This window comes from Impatiens glandulifera, chromosome 1 (genome assembly GCF_907164915.1).
Source record: "Impatiens glandulifera chromosome 1, dImpGla2.1, whole genome shotgun sequence".
Classification (NCBI taxonomy): Eukaryota; Viridiplantae; Streptophyta; class Magnoliopsida; order Ericales; family Balsaminaceae; genus Impatiens; species Impatiens glandulifera.
Window position 1 is genome coordinate 157864076 of NC_061862.1, and position 22756 is coordinate 157886831.

The 22756-nt window shown below is 29.1% G+C and overlaps 3 protein-coding genes across 3 annotated transcripts; all 3 read left to right on the forward strand.

Annotated features, from left to right (window-relative positions):
* The first annotated feature begins 4523 nt into the window (after positions 1-4523).
* LOC124918342 (probable Ufm1-specific protease) lies at positions 4524-10721 on the forward strand. Its single transcript, XM_047458523.1, has 13 exons — positions 4524-4807; positions 4888-5238; positions 5312-5535; positions 5642-5729; positions 5826-6001; positions 7553-7643; positions 8109-8234; positions 8516-8563; positions 8651-8727; positions 8907-8995; positions 9124-9235; positions 9314-9416; positions 10296-10721. The coding sequence occupies exons 1-13, from the start codon at positions 4615-4617 to the stop codon at positions 10523-10525; spliced, it is 1908 nt and encodes a 635-aa protein (XP_047314479.1). The 5' UTR covers positions 4524-4614; the 3' UTR covers positions 10526-10721.
* Positions 10722-11585: 864 nt separating this feature from the next.
* On the forward strand, positions 11586-15503 carry LOC124920414 (MA3 DOMAIN-CONTAINING TRANSLATION REGULATORY FACTOR 1-like). The gene is made up of 4 exons (XM_047460903.1): positions 11586-11798; positions 11888-12138; positions 13289-13383; positions 13494-15503. Exons 2-4 carry the CDS (start codon positions 11904-11906, stop codon positions 15291-15293), a joined length of 2130 nt encoding a protein of 709 aa, XP_047316859.1. The 5' UTR covers positions 11586-11798; positions 11888-11903; the 3' UTR covers positions 15294-15503.
* Positions 15504-21328: 5825 nt separating this feature from the next.
* LOC124918351 lies at positions 21329-22419 on the forward strand. The gene has a single exon (XM_047458527.1). The coding sequence runs from the start codon at positions 21524-21526 to the stop codon at positions 22268-22270; it is 747 nt and encodes a 248-aa protein (XP_047314483.1). The 5' UTR covers positions 21329-21523; the 3' UTR covers positions 22271-22419.
* Positions 22420-22756: the final 337 nt, after the last annotated feature.

The following is a 22756-nucleotide window of genomic DNA, read 5'->3' on the forward strand; positions in this document are numbered from 1 at the left end:
AATATTTTCAATATTTTCCACATTCAAAATTTTTAATATTATGTTTAGTTTTTTATATTTATTTTAAAATTAAATAATTAATTATATAAAAACTAAATTTAGCATAATACACAATACAATTATATTTTAACTCATATTTAAAACTTCATTGTTCCCACTCATATTAGAGGGTAACTTTGAGCTTCTTCCTTTTTCAAAATATTATTAAAAAAATTGTTTTCGGAGTTTACTGGAAAAAAAAAATATGTATATTTTTTTCTCTACAATGCAATATAAATTAATTTTAAATAATTAAATAAAGAATAATTTTAGTATTTTAATAAATAAAAATAATGTTTAAATGAACGAAATAATCATTAAGTTAAAATTCTTTAAATAAAAAGTAAAAGATTAAATAAGACTTTGTGATAAAGGTTGGTTTTTCTCTAAAATACAACTAATTTTTGCCAGATAATCATATAACTCGTAAACACATCTAACAAATTAATTAAATAAGTGAAACTCATTACCTGAAGAGTTGAACCAGACTTTACTTTAAGGAGTCCAGTGATATCCACTCACTAAGTTAGAAGATGGATCATTAGAGCTTGTTTGAATTGGGCTATATAGATTTAATTAAAATAAATTAATTTTCAAAGCCAACTAACATCACTTCATTACTTATGCCTCTCTTTAAGTCAAATTCAATGGTTCCTTTCAAACATTTCAATCGGATTATAGTTGAACAATTTAGAAACTGTGTGTCACAGATTTGAACAATGATAAACATAAAGTTCTATTTGAATATCTTGTAAAAATTGAGATACTTATGTTGAATTAAGAAGGATAAGATATTTTCTATGAAAAGTTATTTGTAAAAAGCATGGGAAAGTAACTTTCTTGGCAGAATGTGTAAATCGATGAGATGAAAAAGATGTTATGGTCGAATCCAAACAAGGCCTAATCGAGTACTTTGATCTTCTCCTTTTGACTGCGGTTTGCACATTTGAAGAACAAATTGTAATCCGCAATTCTCACCCGTCACTCTCAATTCCATTCAGATCATCATGATACTCTAGTGACTTGTTTGTTTTTAGTTACAGTGCTAGTCTACTAGTTTTATTTATTTTTTAACTAATATGTTTTGTGAATAAGTTAAATCAAACGGGACTCAACAAATTTGATTAAGGACTCCTTTGATGTATGGTTATTTGGTAAATCCTGGGTTTTTTCCAAATAACCCTTGTGTGATGAAAATGATAAAAAACTAAGGTTTTTTAATTTTATTCCTATTATACCCCTCCCTCTCTCTCTCTCCCTCTCTCTCCCTCTCTCCCTCTCTCCCTCTCTCCCTCTCTCCCTCTCTTCCTCTCTTCCTCTCTCTTCCTCTCTCTTCCTCTCCCTCTATATATATAATAAAATAATATTATATTAAATAAAATTTTAAATATAATAAAATAAATATTAAAAACTATATATATATATATTAATATTAACTTTTATTAATATATAAATAATTTTTTTATAAATACTTATAAATAACTACTATTATAATTCAAATATTACATAAAATAATAATAGATTATAATTTTATTTATATTGTATATTTATTTTTATTTAATATAATTAATATAATTTTTTTACATAAAATTAATGTTATAAATATTTTTATTTAAATATATGTCACTTTATTTTCTAACATAATTATTTATTTACACTATTTAAAATTTAAATGGTATATTAGATGATATAGAATGTTATAATTTTATTTATATTTTAAATTTATTTATATTTAATATAATTTTTTAAAATAAAATAATTTATTAATTTAATTTATATGAAAATAAATTTTATAATGTAATAAAATAATATATATATATATATATTTATAAATATAAAATAAAATATTTAAATAAGGGTAATATGAGTATTTTAATTAATAAAAGTGTTGATTTGATTGATGATGGGATTGTTGGGTTTTGGGATAAAACCTGGTTTTATTCCAAAAACCCAAAGATCAAACGAGGCCTAAGGGATTTTGATTTTTTTTAAAGTAATAATTATTGATAATTTCGAAGATTCAGTGATTTTTTTTAATAAAATAAAATTTTAATAATTTAAATAAAGATTATTTTCATATTTTGAATCTTTGATTAATGAATTGTAGGATTTGATGAATGATGAAATGAAGTTTAATTATTTAAATAATCCAACCAAACAAACTCTAAGATCTTGTTCAGATTAAAAAAAAAAAAATTTTAACTTACATAGAGGAAAAATAATGATTGTCAATAATTTTAAGAAGATGATTATTTTTTTGTAAAAATACTTAAAGGCTATTTATATATATATAAATAAAATAAAATAAAATAAAAAATAATAATTTAAAATATAGGGTATTTTAACATTTTGGTTAATAAAATGAATGATGTATTCCAAAGTGATAAATTAAAAAATTAATTTTGTTTGGATTGGCATAAGAGTGTGATATTTGAGTTTTTTTTTATATTCTTTACTTAAAATCTAAGTATTATATCGATCCATTTAATTACTCTTTTTATCTATTAAAATTATCATTTAATTAATATTTTCATGTTTTTTTTCATTATTTTAATGTTTCTATTTGAGATTATTTTTTAAAGTTTTTAAAATTAAATCATACATAATAATTCATATTTTTATGGGTATAGATATTTTTTGTATTAAAATTATAAATAAGTTAATTTAAATAATTAAATTCATAAGTGATATCATAACTTAAAAAAATATTTAAAAGCAAATTCAATAATCAATCCCATTATGGTTGGTAGTAATTAAACCTAGTTTAGTGTGAGCATATTTTTTTAACAAAATTATTATTTTTTCTATAAAATATCATTACAAAAATAAGAACAAATTATGGGATAAAATACCAAAAGACAAGGACCACATTAATGAGTGATTAGGACCACATTTTAATCGTTGTAATCGAGGATGGATAAGAATGATATAATCTGTATTATTTTCTATTATATTCGAATTGTTGAGTGAATTTTGATATTTTTTTATTTTTTTTTTCTTGGTTCGTTATTTAAAAAATATAATTAAATATATAATATCACTAATATATTTATTAAATTTTATACTTTATAAAATTTTTAATTTTTTTTAATTATATGATTTTTCAATATATACTATATAATTTTTTATATATATTATTTCAGCATAGAATTTTTATATTTTAGATAATATAGTATAAATTTTACCCTTCGAAGATTTTTCGAAAATAAACAAAACGAGAATACAAATAAAAAAAATTCTAGAAATAAAACGAAACGAAATGATAAACGCAATTCTTGTACGATCCTTACCATTATTATCTAAGCTGGTGAGTTACTTAGGCATTGTTCTTTTTGGGTTTAAAAAAAAAAACTAATCCAAATCAATTTTCCAATAAATCATATCACTTATTTCATTAACCAAAATACTAAAATACCCTTTAATTTAAATTATTATTTTATATTTTATTTATATATATCAATACCTTTTAAGTCTTTTTTACCAAAAATAATCATTACCTCCTCAAAATCATCACTTATCATTAAATTTATCTTTCTCTTGATTTAAAAAAAAAACCATAATCGAACAAGACTTTAGTGATTTAAGCTCTAAGGCCCAGCGAGGAAATGTGAACAGCGGCTTAAGCCATTAGGTGTAGGTGCTTAAAAGAGGTTCCATCTTCTAGTTCTTCATATTTTACCCGAAACCGATCGATCTAGCCATAGACCGAACCCACGTATATGGTAAAATACGGAGATGACTTATGGCTAGGTTCTTTTTTTTTTTTAAATAATCAAAACAAAATTAAATTTTTAATCAATTACTTCTCAATAATCAAATCACTCATTTAAATAACCAAAATACTAAAATACTTTTTATTTTAAATTATTTTTTTTTATTTCATTTATATATATCAAGCCTCTATTTGGGTTTTTCAAATAATACAACAAAATCAATTATCACATCACTCATTCTCTCATCCATCAAATCAATTAATTTTTAACCAAAATACTAAAATACCATATATTTTAAATTAATATTATTTAGTTTATTTATATATATGAATACCCTTAAAGTCTTTTTACCAAAAAAATATCATCATTTCTTTAAAATCATCACTCATAATCATTATTTTATTTTTTCAAGTTATTTAAATAACCTGGAACGAATAAGGCATTATTACTCTTTAACTTTTTTTTATTAAAAATAATTATTATCTCCTCAAAATCATGAATAATTATTATTTTTTTCTCTTCAAAAACTCCAATTCAGGCTGACGGGTTTTTTCCAATTTTTTTTTTATTTTTAAAGTAATTTATTTGTTTTTGTTATTTGTTAAATTATTATAATATCATTTTCTATTTAAATATATATATTTTTAAGCATTTTAATAGATGAAAAGTGTGGATTACCAAAAAGAAAGAAATTGGTGAAAATAAAGTTCAAGGTCACATATATACAAGTGATAATAGTTAAAGGGCATGACCAAATATTATTCTACACAAAACCAACCACGCCGGCGCCGCGCTTACCGTGAGAAGACTGCCGTAGCAAAGAAGAAGATCTGATCAAGACCGCCGGCGATCTCTCAAAACTATGTCTATCACCGATAATTCAACAACGTGCATTCGAATTCTATGCCGCAAACTTCAATTTCCAAGGAATCAACCTAACCTTCTCTGGTTGATCGGCTCTCCCTTCTTTCCTCATCTCACAATCGTCTCCACGATCCATTGCACCCACAAACTAGCTTCAACTCCACTCTCACCGGATTTCTCTAAAGAGTCGGGTAAACTTGGTCATCTTCCAACTATCATTTAACATTGCTGATGCGCGCTTAATTCGTTCAAATTGCCAATGCATGAGCAGATGATATCAGAACACTACTTCCAAGAGGTTTTGAAGTGATCGGAGCTTTAATTGTCGTTGAAAACGGTTCAGAATCAGAGAAATACGCTGGCGAAGCTGTTAGCGCGACTCATGAACTTAGAAAGTTGCTAGCTTGTGCAGATCGTGATTTGATTGGAGCGGTTGCGGATTTGAATGAAGGAACTGTTCGATATTATGTTTCAATTAGTGGAGATTTGGCTAGATTGGAGTCTGTTGCTGATGTTGTTCATGAAAATCAGCCTGAAAAGTATATATGGGAGACTGGTTGTTTACTTAGTTGTGAGCTTCCGATTAAGTTGCCTGTTTATTGTTCTATAGATAATCCTAAAGGTGCGTTTAATTCTGCATTATATGAATTTCTTACAATTTTGTAAATATAATTGACCTTATTATTGATTTTCAGATGTAGATGAATCGTTCTTTCGAGCAACCGATGCCATTGCTGATACTCTTAGAAGTGAAAGAATTACATTCGTGATTGAATCTTTGAATGAAGAATCAACCCAAGTACCTAAGCCTGTTGCACTCCGTGGAGTGGAATTGAATTCAAGTGATGCAAAGACTCCTTTATGTTCGTATTTTTCAACCAAAAATAGAGATCAAATGTCATTTTCTTCTGTAGAGGAGGTATAACCAACGAGACTTATGTTTTTCATTCTAGATTTCTAGTTATGACCTTGTTCCATGGTTTATTTGATTCTGCAATAGTTATTGGAATGATCTTTTTGTTTAGTATGCAGATAAGATCCAAGTCAATGTTTTGCTTAATGGATCAGATATTGCTTCAAAATCTACTGCTCCTATTGCTGGTTATTTCCCATGTATTGATTCGTTGCTTCACGTGCTTCCAGTAACTTGGTCTCTCATTGATTGGAGTTCTTGTAAACTTTGTTGATAACAAAAATATTTTCTTTCAGCTCCTGGTAGAGCCAGACTATTGGTTGTGGAGTATAAGTTGGCGGTGATCTGTTATGCAGCAAAGGATCTTTCACTTACTAATGCAGTTTCAGATTTGATAATTCCTGGATTAGTTGACCAGTTGCATAGCATGAAGAACAAATTGTTGCCGAATCTCTCGTTGCAACATCCACAGGTTAGTTACTTGTCTCACATGTATCCTTCATCTCCGGTTTTTAACTGAGGTAAAGAAGAATGTGTATTGGGAACAGAACATACATGCACGTGGTTACATTGGTGTAGATTGTGTATGTTTGACATAATCTACATCACTTGTGATATGAAAAGAAACATCTTTCCCCCAAAAGTGTATCCCTCTTATACCTATGTGTCTTGTTGCTTCACTATTTCCTCCTCAATATCAAAATACCCTAGGGCCTATTTGTTAAGAGGGGGGGAATTATGGATCATGTGACTTGTGATGTAATTTTTAATGTTCAAATATTAAAAATGTAATGCCATAAAGGAACGAAACAATGTGGAGATTACCAAATCAAAGAAGAAGGAGAAATCGAAACTGTAACAACACATCTCTTCTGGGATTAACTATCATGCTAGGGGAAGGAAACGAACTTGAGTTTCGCCTTACCCCTGATGTCTTACTTACGGGGACCCTCCACCTAGATTATCTTGTTCCCAGAAATGTTTTTTTCAAACTCATGACTACACATGTCATACCTTGTACTTACGGACCAGATTTCTATCATAGTCGATTTGTCGTTCACGTTTGGCTATGTTTTAATGAATTTTTCATTTAAAAAATAAAAAATGTCCAAGTCCTGAAAGCCGCTGAAGAACTCAGCAATCCAACTAGCCTACTTACGGCACTTTAGTGCAAACCAGAATGGAGCTGGTTTCTGGAGGAGTCCGTGTCTTTGGCTCTAGGAGAACTTTACCTATAGCTAATCTAGAGAGCTTTACTTTGAGATAGCTCAGCACTCTTCTTCTGGCCCCAATTGGTAGAAAAAAACCCACAACCCCTTGGGGCTATCCTGCACTTGGAAGAAGAAGTAGAAAAAAGAATAAATATAGTGAAAATTTGATTCTTCATCGCCGTTCCAACGGTGGCAGCTGCGGAATCTGCTATTGGGTCAGCCATATTCGTTATAACTTATTATATGATTTTGGATTGTAGATTTCATAATAATCAAATTTGGAGATTAATCATTTCATAAAGGTGATTTTGGATTAAATCCCAAATTACCATTGGCTACATAAGGCCCCTGTTCTTAGATGGTAAACCTCATGTTCCATTGACTCTTCAGTTTGTGATGGTACTATGTCATTTTCTTGAGTAAAATGGTTGTGGGAAATCAGGTGATGTTTACATAATGATTTTTCTTGAGACAAATTGGTGTACCCTATTATCTCTTAGATAAAAAATACTGGATCTTTTTCTCCCAAAAAAATACTGGATCCTCATAGCTATAGAGACTAATTGTAGATCTAGAAATTGAATAAATGTGATAGAAGTTGTTATCATCTCAACTGTTGCATTTTAATGAAATTATAATCATTACGTTTCATATTTTTTTTTGATTTCCCCCTTTCTCTTCAATTAGAGATATAGTTTATCTGCAAGAAAATTATTGAAGTCACAAATTTTGCTAAGCAATTTCTTACTCAAGATTTTTTTACACTTGCCACGCTTGGCTTACTGAGGTTTCTATTTTTTCCCTCCTTGCAGCTGCATCCATATCACTTCTGTCCTCCCGGATTTCTTCACCCAATTACTGTTATCTACGACCTCAGTTATGGAGAGACAGAAATGAAGCAAGGTAAGGAAGATAGCATTCTCCAATTTATCAATTTTATGAAATACAAATCACATACTTCAAATGACATCTGTATTTTTCATCAAACTAAGGCTACATTATAGTTATTACTTACTATGGTAAAACAAATCATTCGACTTCTTTTAGTTGCTAGAAGAGTATAACCTTACTTTCACCATAGATTTTTTAGTACTCTTGGAGACAAGGCAGTCATGATTTTATTTCTAAAATTTTGCACATGCCAAAAATGAAGATGTTGTAAGGATTTAACAAAGCAATGTATCTATATGTATGAATAAACTTGTCTCACAATACTTGTCACGTTTCTTGCGTTCCACTCTCGATTTCAAAAGTTGATCTTAAAAAAAAAAAGATCTAGGTGCCTTGCCTTGTTTGTTATTTTTTTGTTGGTGCTACCCTGTTTATCATTCAGAGTGATGTGACCAATTGAGAAAATTACTTTTGCAGTTGAAGTGAGAAAATCCATGCATTTGAGACTGGGATTACCATTTGATCGGCCTCTTCTAAGATTTGTCAACGCTGTAAATTTATCTGCTGCCAAAGATAATGCGAGAAACAACTCAGTACGAAAGGGTACGTGTTATTATAACTAGTAACATGACATGCAATGCGTGCCATATATAACCTATATTCAAACATGTCCTTCAATTAAAAACTTAATATATTGAAAAAAAATAATCTAAAGTCTTTTACTTGTAATTACTCCCTATTATAAAGGTATTCTCTTCATAACCTTTTAATGTGGCTTCTTGAATTATGAAAAAGCTACTTAATTATCTCAAGCTCCAAAGTGTATACTCTATCCATCCTAAATTCTTTTAAGTTAATAATGTATGAATCTCATGGTGATGTAGGTCCATCTTTGCTGAAGGATGTACATCTCGGCATTCCAGCCAGTGGTGGTTAGTGCGAGGATTCTTAGTTATCTTTTGTATATTTTCTGTTGCTTCTTATAATTATGCTCAAAATGACTCGAATACACAATGCAGTTTCTGGAGGACTGGTCTCACTAGTTCAAGGTTCTTATGACTACCACCATTACCTTCAAGACGGAATTGATGACTCGGTACTGAATTTGTTTTCTTGTGAAGTCTTTCACAAAAAATGCTTGTTACCAATCTTTTTTTTAAATAACACCCTATCCATTCTGCTACTTCATAACAAACTCCCTGCTTTTCCTCTTATATGAACAAAGTGTACTAGAATATCGTATATATTATTTCTCCCCAAATCTTCATTTTGTAGGGTTGGGGATGTGCATACCGATCTCTGCAAACTATAATCTCATGGTTCAAGCTGCAACATTACACCTCTGTTGATGTTCCTTCACACAGGTACATAAATGGCATCCATCATTATCTTCTTTATTCATGTCTTGAATAACTATTTGTCAAGAGATATATCTTGTTGTTAATTTCCTTTTTCTTCTTGAAAAAATGTGTGTTCTTTGTCTTATCTCCAGAGAAATACAACAGACACTTGTAGAGATTGGAGACAAGGAATCTTCATTTACTGGATCGCGTGAATGGATTGGTGCCATTGAGTTGAGCTTTGTGTTGGACAAACTTCTTGATGTATATTTCTTAGATTCGCATAGTTATTCTTGCAAATTATTATCTACAGCTGATTGATTAAGTTGTTGGATTGATTAGGTGAGTTGCAAAGTCATGAATGTCAGATCTGGTTCAGAGCTTCCTGAGAAGTGTCGTGAGTTGGCTCTTCATTTTGAGAACCAGGGAACACCGGTTATGATAGGTCAGTATAACTATCTATACCTATTAACGGCCACATGCTCAAGATGATAAGTGCACACTGATTTCCTTGACTTCATTTTACCCTTGTCTTAACTCTTAACTCTTAAGCATCTGGTCCTCAAATGTTGCTTTGGTTTCTAGTTAGATCTTTCTGACCGCTGCTGTCTAAAATGTGGCTATAAAAAAATTGGTTGATTTCTTATAAAATTTCTCCAATACATAAAAAACTAAGAAGCCTATTTGGAAACTAGTAATATTTCTTTATCGTAACTTTTTTTTTAAATAACAAAACAGCCATATAAGGCAAACCATCCTAGTTTTCTTCAATTGGCCTGTCAAGACTTCAAGTTTGTCCAGATATTCAAACTTGGGAGTTATATTTATTTAAGTTCAAAATTTGTAAAATGCTTACATCAAGTAATTTTTTAGGGAAACATAAACACAGTCCACTAGTCTAATCTCGAGCTTTTCTTCCACAAAATGAAAGTTTGAAATTGAAATTAGCATCTGAAATTCAGATAAGTAGGAGAACCGAGAATGTTTTGATCTTCAATTTGAGGATCAAAACTTTCCAAGATATTTTCAAATTAGCACGTTTCTAAAACTGGTCAAATACTTTATTCAAACAACTCAACTATGAAACCACGTTGAATTAGTAACATAATATTTTTATGAAGTTTCAAGACAATTCCAGTTTGAATATGTCATCAAACTCGAAATCTTAATTTAGACTTTCGGTCTTGGTGATTCTTGATTCCCGATCAAGAAATAATTGCATCTGGCTATTAAATCAAAATAATGTAGTAATTTTGCACCTTATTTTGTCTGTTTAACTTAAAATTGTTATTTAAATCCAAGAAACATTATTTTCTACATGCAGGTGGTGGAGTTCTTGCATATACACTTCTAGGAGTAGATTACAACGACGTGAGTGGAGATTGTGCCTTTCTTATACTCGATCCTCATTACACTGGCAACGACGATCTCAAGAAGATTGTAAATGGTGGATGGTGCGGCTGGAAGAAGGCAGTCGACAACAAGGGAAAACACTTCTTTTTACATGATAAGTTTTATAATCTCTTACTCCCTCAGAGGCCTAATATGGTTTAAGTTTTTCAATTCCCAAAGTTTGTGTTCTTGAATTAGATTATATGGCTCAAATCTAACTCAGCTGTTTTTGGAAGATGAGTGATTTCAATCTGGGATGATGAATTTATTTAATCATAGGTTTAACAATTATATGGTTTTCTGGGGATTGTCTGTTTAACTTTTTTTTTTTAAAGTGAATTTAATATTTTTAGGTTTTGATTTTCGGTGCTTATTAACTTTCTAGTCATTCCCTCTCTTCTAGCATAGCGACAAAAAAGATGACATCCCGAGTCTCCATGGAGGTCCTGGTTCGAACCTGGGTTTGCAGGTTATGTGTTTAACCGCGGGCATTAATCGTCCTCCGAAAGAGAAGCGAAACCCAGTGTTCTAAAAAAAATAATAAAAAGCTTTTTAGTTTATTTGATATATGTTGTTTTTGTTTTGCATGTTTCAATTAATGGATAAACAAAGAGCCCATTTGTCTATTAATTTGTAGACTTAGTAAATCTAATTTTGGAAGGTTTAATTTTTACTAAAAACACCTTAAGTTGAAAGAATGTTACGATGAAATGAATTTGAGGCCGAATTAATTTTATATTTTTTTTTACCAAAAGATGTTCACATAGTTTATGTAGTGAGTGTGAAAACCCAATAACATTTAAATAGTTATACTATTGTCCATACCCATTTATCAAAAATAGATTTATCACTAAAATTATAAATTAAAATTTTTTAATTTAAGAAGTTAATACATTTATGACTCAGCATCCAATATCTATTTATCAATAGATTTTGGATATAATTTACAACAGATGAATTTATTTACTAAACTTATTTGATATAAAATAATTTAGTGCTTATCCAGAATCTTATCCTAATTAATTAAAAGAAGGGCATTTTAGTAATTTGAGAATGGGCTGTAAACCCTAACGGGTCCTCCTTTGTGTAACCCGATAAGAGGCCCAATAAGTATTGGAACCGGACATTAGAAGAAAAGGCCACGTGGGGGGTATAGTTTAGAACCAATGACGTGTCCAGAAAACCGTAGCCTCCATATAAATACTATATTTCGTTCCAATCCATTTACATCATCTAATCCTTTTTGCGGTTTCGTGAATCCATTACTATACATACAATCGTGTGAAATAGTTCGATCGATTGAATTCATCAAATTCTCACTCGATCGATCTGTTAGGAGATCCGGCCTTGGTTTCTGCTGTCTTGGCTCGAGATCCGAGCCGAGACTAACGGAGTTTTGTCGGAAGAATCTTTTGGAACTTTATTGCTGTGAGAGGTGATGATTGATGAAGTTATGATGTGGGTTTGTCATGAAATTGTTTAGATTAGACTGAGAAATTGAATTTGTTAATTGATTTTTTTCAGGATTTGGGGAGTTTAGATGGCGTCGTCTGAGGGTTTTTTGACTGAAGGACAGAGGGAAATGATGAAAATAGCTACCCAGAATGCGGAAGTATTGTCTTCTTCGCCTAAATCGCCTTCTTCTTTGCTCATGGAACACTATGTTAAAGCAACGGGTGGTGGTGGTGGTGGTGGGGGTAAATCTACAACTGGTGGTGTTGCTTCGAAAAACTATAAACGTACACATTCAGGCAAAGTTGTACGAATGAAGAAGGGTATGTTGGTTCTTATGTGTTTTAGATCATTAAAGCTAGAGATCCATTGTTTAGTATGACTTCATAATAGATAGACATATTGGGCTAAGTAAACATCACTAGTATATAGTTATTGATTAAGGTTTTTGTGTTTTCTTGAATAGATTGAATGGATTAAGTCTAACTTAGCTGTTTTGGAAGTTTATGCTGGTGAATCTATTTTAGGCTTCTCTGTTGCACATTTCTTGGGGCTACTTTTTTTTTAAGTGAATTTGATCTGGGTAAGTTTTGATTTAGGATGTGTATACATAAGAAAGTATGTTATATGCTTATGAACTTTATAGTAATTTTGATGTGTGTTGTTTTTGTTACATGTGTTTCAATAGATAGATAACCCACTACCACTAGGTTAGATCAAGTGGAAATAGTTTCTCAGGTTCGATTCTTACTAAGAACACCTTAAGTTGGTTGAAGTGGGGGTCGTGCTAGCCTTCTGGTATATAGAAAAAAAGAAAAGATAAGAAGATAGACACCCATAATTTGACTTGAATTTGTAGACAATTCTGACTTCAAATACCCAATTCGCAAAAGATTGTTAACACACTTTGCGTTTTACTGAGCCAAATCCAGAAAGTATTTTGGTACTTAATCCTGATATGTATTCTGGTTGAAGAATGGAAAGAAGCCAATTTACTCTACATTAGACTAAGTAAACATGGCTAGTTTATACTTGTTGCTTAAGGCTCTCTCGTGCTTGTCTTTTCCCAGAAAATGCTTACAAGAAACGTCAACTGCAGACTTTGTGAGAGTTTTATCACTGTTATGGCAATTTTTCTCAGACAAAAAAGCTATTCATGGATATTCTTTGATTACATTTAGGAGGACTAGGTTGTAGATACCTGTATCAGATATGTCTTAGTTTCCATTAATTATAGTAGTTTATATTGCTCTTACCTTTCATTGTTGTCTCTCATTTACTGAATCATTCTAGAAAAAAGACAAATGATTAGTGATGTATTTATCGCTCCACGATGAATGTAACATATTTAGTGTATTATTATATGGTTTGTTTGAGATATAGGACTAGATAAAATGTAGTGTTTGCATGAATGTGAGGGAACATTAGGGTATTTATATGTAGTCATTGTTTAATGTTCTTGATTGATAATAGATGGGGCTGGTGGAAAGGGCACATGGGGGAAGCTTATTGATACCGATGGTGAACCTCATCTCGACAGAAATGATCCAAACTATGATAGTGGTGAGGTAATTGGCAATTCTGTTACTCGTCCTTTTCTTTTCGGTTTATTAGATTGATCCTAAAATTAGCTTGTTTTTTTGTTTTGTTTGGGGAATTGCTTGTTGACTGAATGAAGGAACCGTATGAGCTTGTTGGTTCAACTATGTGTGATCCACTAGATGAGTACAAGAAAACAGTTGCCTCCATTATCGAGGAGTATTTCGGGACCTGTGACGTGGACATGGCAGCATCTGATCTCCGAGAGCTAGGATCTCGTCAATATCTTCCTTACTTTGTGAAAAGGCTTGTTTCCATGGCTATGGACAGACACGATAAAGAGAAAGAAATGACTTCAGTCCTCCTATCTGCTCTGTATGCAGATATTATCAGCTCAACTCAAATCAGCCAGGGTTTTATCATGCTTCTAGAGTCTGCAGATGATCTTGCCGTCGACATTTTAGATGCGGTCGACATAATAGCGTTATTTCTCGCACGTGCTGTTGTAGACGATATCCTCCCTCCCGTTTTTCTCACTAAGGCCAAGAAACTCCTTCCGGCAACTTCCAAGGGCTTCCAAGCCATCCAAACGGCTGAGAAAAGTTACCTGTCGGCCCCACATCACGCGGAGCTTGTCGAAAAACGATGGGGAGGAAGTACTCGAACGACGGTCGAGGAAGCGAAACGAAAAATAACCGATTTGCTTAGGGAGTACGTGGAGAGCGGAAACACGGTCGAGGCTTGTAGGTGTATACGGGAGCTTGATGTTCCTTTCTTCCATCATGAGGTTGTGAAGAGGGCGTTGATTCTTGGAATGGAGACTCAAGCCTCAGAACATCTTATAATGAAGTTACTTAAGGAAGCGTCGGAGGAAGGGTTTATAAGCTCTAGTCAAATGGTGAAAGGATTCGCTCGTTTGTCGGAGAGCCTCGACGATCTCGCACTCGACATCCCCTCGGCAAAAGCCACGTTTCGTTCGTTGGTTCCGCGAGCCATCTCCGAGGGCTGGCTCGACAACAGCAGTGGGATGTCGTTAATAGAAGAAGACAAAAACATAGACGAGGACGATGAGAAGGTGAGATGTTACAAAGAAGAAGCAGTGGCAATAATCCATGAGTATTTTCTGTCTGACGACATCCCTGAACTCATACGTAGCCTGGAGGATCTAGCGGCTCCGGAATTGAATCCGGTCTTCCTGAAAAAGCTGATCACGCTGGCAATGGACAGGAAGAACCGGGAGAAGGAAATGGCGTCGGTGTTACTATCGGCTCTCCACATCGAGATATTCTCGTCGGAAGACATCGTGAACGGATTTGTGATGCTTCTGGAATCGGCAGAGGACACTGCCCTGGACATTCTAGACGCGTCGAACGAGCTGGCCCTGTTCTTAGCGAGGGCAGTGATCGACGACGTTCTGGTGCCCCTGAACCTAGAGGAGATAGGGAATCGGGTGCCTCCTCAGAACGGGGAGACGGTTGGGATGGCTCGTAGCCTGATATCAGCCCGACATGCAGGGGAGAGGCTGTTGAGGTGTTGGGGAGGGGGTACGGGTTGGGCGGTTGAGGACGCGAAGGATAAGATCCAGAAGCTTTTGGAAGAGTACGAGAGCGGGGGAGTGGTGAAGGAGGCGTGTAGGTGTATTAGGGATCTGGGGATGCCGTTTTTCAACCACGAGGTGGTGAAGAAAGGATTGGTTATGGCTATGGAGAAGAAGAACGACGGGATGCTTGATTTGTTGGAGGTTTGCTTCGGGGAAGGGCTGATTACAACTAACCAGATGACCAAGGGGTTCAGTAGGATCAAGGATGGGATCGACGATTTGGCTTTGGATATACCGAATGCTAGGGAGAAGTATGATTTGTATTTGGGTCGGGCGAAGAAGATGGGATGGCTACTGCCCGGTTTTGTTGGGGCAGAAGATTCTGCGGCGGCTTGTTGAAGATTGGTGTCTTTACTTTGTATAAGAGGTGGTGGTGGTGGTGTGGTCTGGTCGGGTGTTTCTTCTGTGTAAGGTTTCTTTTTCTTTCTTTTTTTAATTTGGGTTAGTTGTTTGGAATGGATGGGGATTCTGTTTTAGTTGATGATCCTTGAACTGTGTTCGTGTTTTTATCTGTTTTTAATCAAAACATACTTACTTACTTGACAGACATAACACTTACTATTGACCAACATCATAATCCCCTCGTTGTATTATTGTTTGTATTCCCTTTTTCTTTCCTTTTTTTTTTAATTAATTTTGGCTATTGGTCATTGTTTGGTGTTAGTTAAGTACTGGTTGTGGTTGTCCCTCCAATCCATACAAATCAAGGATATATATTTTTATATATATAATTTATAAAAGTTAACAAATTAAGGAGTGTTTCATAAGAATTTTAAGTAGTTAGTTAAAATATTTAAATTTAAATTAATTTGATAATATTTCACACAATATATCAATACTATTGAATATTAGTTTATAAATTCAATAATTAAATTATATAATTTGATATATTAAATACAAATTTATTGTATTTGTAAAGAAAAAATTATAAAATCTAATACGATTATATATATATATTAATTTAGAAAGATAATTGTTTTTAGTGTTTTTTTTTCTTGCCAATTATTATTTAGAGTTTCAATTTTAGTAATTTTTATTTAATGATTTTATTTAATTATGTTTGAATTTTGAATTTTGTCATATAAAGATATAATTTTCACAATTATAGGTTTGCACACACACGAATGAAACTTCTTCTTATTTTAACATATTATCTTCTTTTTTAGAATTAATTTATCATATTTATAAAAAAATAGCATCTTTTTCGATTTTAAAATTATTTTCCCCTAATACATATTTTTTAAAGTCTTCAACCCTAGTTTGTTTGTTTTAAAAATGTATATCTTGAAAATAAAATACTCAATTTAATTATATACTTTATTAATATTATTTAAATATAGAAAAATAAATCAATACAAAATAATTATATATATATATTAGTCCTATATATATATATGAGAAATGATTAGGTGAGGGAATTTGGTGAGGGAATGACTTGTCATAATCGTCGTTGAAAAAATCAAATAATTTCTCTTTTTTCTCTCTTTCCTCCCCATTTTACATTTTTCAACCAATGAGAGTGATGCCAAGTTATTCCCTCACAAATTCCCTCTATATATATATATAATCTAAGTTAATATAGTAATTCATATATGGATAAATTTGAGTTTGATAGCTTAAATTTATGTTAAAATATAAGGAGCAGTATAATAATTATTTCATAAATATATATATATATATATATATTATTAGCAAAATTTTATATTTAATTTATTTGTAGTAGTTTTTGATTGAAGCTTATTCTAAAAAACTTTGATATTTTAATCGTTAACTCCTAGTATATATATCGGATTAAATATAATGGACCAGGTTTTTTTTATTATAAATAAGAGATTACAAATAAAAAATATTAAAATACTAAAATATTGAGAGAAAATTATTTTTTTTTACTATCCTATATACCTATTTTTATTAATAAATTTATAAAAAAATATAGTTTTTAAAAGTTCAGTATTTACCTTATACAAAACCCAAGAAAGTAAGACCATAATGTACATTGAATAAAATTGGTTTTGTTATAAAAAAATTAAAAAAAAAATTAGTAAATTAATAGAAAATGAGATTAACAACAAATTTAAGACTATATTCAAAAAAATTTATCAAAATTAGACATTTTTTTAAATTTTGTGGTTAAAATCACCTAACACCGTTAATTTATATACACGTGTTAAACATTTTTTTTTCCATTTTATATTATTATATTAAAAATATAAAATGATAAACAAATTAAAATATTTAACAATAAATTAGAGGCAATCTTTAATATAAAAAAAATTATAATAAAAATTTTTAGAAAAAATATAAATTATAAAAAAACTTTCCTACACTTCTAAATTTGTATTTTATCCCAATTCAAAATAGAAAAATGTATTCGACAAGATTTAGTTGATGATCCTGAACTGTGTTGGTGTTTTTATCTGTTTTTAATCAAAAACACAGTTACTTACTTACTTGACAGACATAACACTTACTATTGACCAACATCATAATCCCCTCATTGTATTATTGTTTGTATTCCCTTTTTCTTTCTTTTTTTTAATTAATTTTGGCTAGTGGTCATTGTTTGGTGTTAGTTAAGTACTATGACCCTTTTCAAACCTAATTTAAGGTGGCAAGAATAGTTGTGGTTGTCCATACAAAAGTTAACAAATTAAGGAGTGTTTCATAAGAATTTTAAGTAGTTAATTAAAATATTTAAATTTAAATTAATTTGATAATATTTCACACAATATATCAATACTATTGAATATTAGTTTATAAATTCAATAATTAAATTATATAATGTGATATATTAAATACAAATTAATTGTATTTGTAAAGAAAAAATTATAAAATTTAATGCGATTATATATATATATATATATTAATTTAGAAAGATAATTGTTTTTAGTGTTTTTTTTCTTTCAATTATTATTTGGAGTTTCAACTTTAGTAGTTTTTATTTAATAGTTTAATTTAATTATGTTTGAATAATGAATTTTGTCATATAGATATAACTTTCACAATTATAGACGTTGAAGGGTTTACACACGATAAAATATACTACTTCTTATTTTAACACATTATCTTCTTTTTTGGAATTAATTTATCATATTTATAAAAAAAATAGCATTTTTTTTTCAATTTTAAAATTATTTTCCCATAATACATATTTTTTAAAGTCTTCACCTACAGTTGTTTGTTATATCTTGGAAATAAAATACTCAATTTAATTATATACTTTATTAATATTATTTAAATATAGAAAAATAAATCAATACAAAATAATTATATATATATATATATATTTATATATATATGGTTCTTTTTAATAGTTGTTGTCCACTTGTTTGGTTTAGGGATGGATGCATGAAGAAAAAGAGAAGTTTCCCTGAATCGGTTTCCAAGAGAATTATGTCAATTAATTAATAAATAATATAAATTTTTTCATTGGTTTTTATTCTCTCATATATATATATATATTTATATATTGATCGATTTATTTATTTTCCAAATAATATTTAAATATTATAATTTTAAATAAATTCTGTTTAAAAATATTATATATAAATTGGTTCATAAGTAAATTTTTTTTTTTATAATAGAAACAAAATTATATTATTATTATTATATTGATGTACATTATTTTATTAGCTAAAAAAAAAAGTTTGTAAAGGGAATATATAATATATTTTTTCAATTAAAATTGAGACACTTATTTCATTTTCCAATTTCAGATCTATAATCAGCTTAACTAAATTATGCATATTTTTTAAAATTTTAATTTATGATATTCAACTCTTCAAAGTTAGGAAGGAACCTAAGTTAATATAATAATTCATATATGGATAAATTTGAGGTTGATAGCCTTAAATTTATGTTAAAATATAAGGAGTAATATAATAATTATTTCATAAAAATATATATATATATATATATATATATATATATATATATATATATATATATATATATTATTAGCAAAATTTTATATTTAATTTTTTTTAGTTAATTTGATTGAAGCTTATTCTAAAAAAAACTTTGATATTTAATCGTGAACACCTAGTGTGAACATCTAGTATATATGGAATTAAATATAATCGACCAGCTTATTTTTTTTATTATAAATAAGAGATTATAAATAAAACTTATTTTTTTTATTATAAATAAGAGATTATAAATAAAAAAATACTAAAATATTGAGAGAAAAATATTTTTTTTACTATCCTATAAGCCTATTTTATTAATAAATTTATAAAAAAAATATAGTTTTTAAAAGTTCAGTATTTACCTTATACAAAACCAAGAAAGGAAGACCATAATGTAGATTGAATAAAATCCTTTTCGTTATAAAAATCAAAAAAAATAGTAAAATAATTGAAAATGAGATAAACAACAAATTTAAGACTATATTCAAAAAATTTGATCAAAATTAGACATTTTTTTTAAATTTTGTCATTAAAATCTCTAGTAACTTTTCACTTAATACAAATTTAGAAGTCTAGGAAAGTTTTTTTTTAATTTATATTTTTTCTAAAATTATTTATTATAACTTTTTTTTTTTTATATTAAAGATTGCCTTTAGTTTATACCATTGTTTAATTTATGTACACAGGTTAAACATTTTTTTGTCATTTTATATTATTATATTGAAAATATAAAATGATAAACAAATTAAAATATTTAACAATTGTATAAATTAAAGGCAATCTTTAATATAAAAAAAAAAGTTATAATAAATAATTTTAGAAAAAATATAAATTAAAAAAAAACTTTCCTAAACTTCTAAATTTATATTTTATCCCAATTCAAAATAGAAAAATGTATTCAACAAGATTTAAAAAGTTATCCTTTGAAAGTTCATTAACATGCTAGAGAGAGGAAAAAAAGAGAAAATTGATGATGTTGTTGCAATATATATATATATATTAAAGGTGTATAGTTTTTAATTGGAAATTTTTAATCTATTTTGTATTTATTTTAAATATACAACAATATTCTCTAGTTTTAATATTATAAAAAAAGCAGAAAAAATCTTTAAAAATAAGATTTTTTTAATTTTTTTTAAATTATTTATAAATATCTATTTAGATTTAGGTGGTCATTTAAAGATTACACAAATTTATTTTAAATTACTTAAGAATATTTATTAGTTGAGTTATCTTTATAATAATATGATAATATATATTCTTATAATATTTTTCTACAATAATATCAAATCTCTTTTTTAGCATATTATTTATATATACACTATATATTGTTTTATATATTTAAACTCATTTATTTAAGAATAGACACGAATAAACATAACACATGTGTTTAAGTAACAAACAATGTTTGAAGTTTGAACACATGTGTCTAAGTAACAAACAAGGTTTGAAGTTCGAACACGACGTGCCATGTGTCACAATGTTTTCTGTAAATAACACATTAAAAATACATAATTTAATTAGTTCAAACAAGAATGAACTAATCTTAAATTTAAACTAAAATCCTACATAATTAATTTGAATCTCAATATTTTAAAGTTTAATTACAGAGTTCATTTTATGCATCCATCATTTTGATAAAATTACATAACTTTATAATTATATATATATATATATATGTTTTTTCTAATTAGATTTTTTATTTAAATAATATATGATAATAAATATTTAATAAAAATAATACATATACCAAACCAACTTGCACTTAAGTTTTGAAGTTAATTAAGATTTTTATTCATAAAAGAGTTTTAGTTTTTATTTGATTTTACAACATCTTTTATACAATAATAAACGTTTCTTTAAAAGAAAAAAAAAATTCCAAATTTTTTATTTCCAAAAAGTCTTTAAATGGTTAATTTTATTAAGTTTATTTCATTTGCCTTAGCTAGGTAGCTTATTTATTTTTTTATTTATTTACATTAAAATTTAATAATTAATATTATATATATTATTTATTTTTAAATATTAACTATTTTAATTTTTTTATAAATCAATAACAATAAATAAATCACTATTCAATTATATATTTATGATATATTTTTACTTAAAATAGTTTAAATTTATTATTAATTTAATTTTAAATATTAAAAATATTTTAAGTTAAAACTAACAATTATTTTAAAATAAATTGGGTTTTATATATTTTATTAATATATAATTTTCAAATTTAATTAAAATTTTAATTAGATAAAAAAATATTTAATGTGTATATTTTATTATTATTTTTTTCTCTAAATGATCTTTCTTTACTTTTTAACATATTTGTTTTATAGAGTAACTTATTTGTTTTAAATTAGTGAATAAATTTAACAAGTGTAATAAATTATTATTATTATTCTAGCTTTATATATTGCTATCACTAAAAAAAAGTTTCACAAAATTACAACTCTTTCTCTCTCTCTTTCTTTCTTTCAATTCAGTTGGAACTGAATAAGAACCAGAACTGAAATCAGTTTCATCTTCTTCTTAAACCTTCCTTTTTCTGTTTCTCTCTCTCTCTTTATTTCTTTTTTCAATTCAGTTGAAACTGAATCAAAACTGAAATCAGTTTCATCTTCCTTCTTGAACCTTCTTTTCTGTTTCTCTCTCTATCATACAAAAATGAAACCCATTCTCTTCAAACCTTTATTCATCTCTCTAATCTTCTCTTTCTCTCTCCTCGCCTTTCTCACTCTACAAACCTCCCGCCGCCGCCTCAAACCTCCCGCCGCCGCCGTCTCCGCCGGCGGTGACGCCGACTTAAGAATCCGATCCGGTTACTCCTCCTACGACGCTTACCTCCATCACCAACTAAACAAAACCCTAAATCCAAAGCTCCGAACCATATGGAAAACCCGAGATTGGGATCGCAAAGTCCGAGTCTTCTCTCTCTTCTTCACTAGTCTGAAAGAAAGAAATCTTCTCTCAAACAATTCCAAATCTCTCTGCATAGGTGCTCGGGTCGGTCAAGAAGTTGCCGCTTTAAAACGGGTCGGAGTATCCGATTCAATCGGGATTGATCTAGTACCTTACCCACCTTTGGTTATTCAAGGTGACTTTCATTCTCAACCGTTCGATGATGAGAATTTTGAGTTTGAGTTCTCGAACGTGTTTGATCACGCGCTTTATCCTGAGAAATTTGTTTCGGAGATCGAACGGACGTTAAAGCCTGGAGGGATTTGTGTTTTACACGTGTCGGTATCTAAACGGACTGATAAGTATTCGGCGAATGATTTGTTTAGTTTGGAACCGTTGATTAAGTTGTTTGAGAAATCTGAGATGATTGAAGAAAGAAGAATTGATGGGTTTGGATTGGATAGGGAAGTTGTTTTTAGGAAGATGGTACATTCTAAGAATGGACGGCTGTGATCATCTTTCTTTATCAGGTAAAGGAAACTCAGATTAATACATTTTATTATCATACAACATTTGTTACATTAATTTGTATTTAATTTATTATTTGAATAAAAATTAGATCTTAATTAATATATATATTGGTAATTGTTTTTTTATTTAATTAATTTAATTTGGATTTATGAAAAAAAACAATGCATGTGAGAGAGAGAAAGACTTCACATGTAAGAAAGAGACAGACAAACGTTTGTAGTTTAGGACCACAGAATTAAGTTGTCGTTGAGTTGGGTAGGGGTAGTTTGGTATTTTCAATATTATGTGGGTCCTACCACTATAATTTGGGATGCTTTAAAGTCATAGGTTGGTAATGATAAAGTGGTCCTATATTAATATTTTATTTTATTATTTTAATTGATAGAAATTTATTAATTTGATTTATTTAATAAAACTATATAAGAGTTTTTTAAAGTAAAGTTGGATGAGAAAAAGAAAAATATTTTT

Excerpts from the sequence above, each read along its gene's own strand:
- LOC124918342 (XM_047458523.1), top strand. The coding sequence starts at position 4,615 with ATGTCTATCACCGATAATTCAACAACGTGCATTCGAATTCTATGCCGC. Across the intron at positions 5,239-5,311 it reads TTCTATAGATAATCCTAAAG|ATGTAGATGAATCGTTCTTT; the intron begins GTGCGTTTAATT and ends ATTGATTTTCAG. Across the intron at positions 8,235-8,515 it reads AAACAACTCAGTACGAAAGG|GTCCATCTTTGCTGAAGGAT; the intron begins GTACGTGTTATT and ends ATGGTGATGTAG.
- LOC124920414 (XM_047460903.1), top strand. The coding sequence starts at position 11,904 with ATGGCGTCGTCTGAGGGTTTTTTGACTGAAGGACAGAGGGAAATGATG. Across the intron at positions 12,139-13,288 it reads AGTTGTACGAATGAAGAAGG|ATGGGGCTGGTGGAAAGGGC; the intron begins GTATGTTGGTTC and ends GATTGATAATAG. Across the intron at positions 13,384-13,493 it reads CAAACTATGATAGTGGTGAG|GAACCGTATGAGCTTGTTGG; the intron begins GTAATTGGCAAT and ends GACTGAATGAAG.
- LOC124918351 (XM_047458527.1), top strand. The coding sequence starts at position 21,524 with ATGAAACCCATTCTCTTCAAACCTTTATTCATCTCTCTAATCTTCTCT.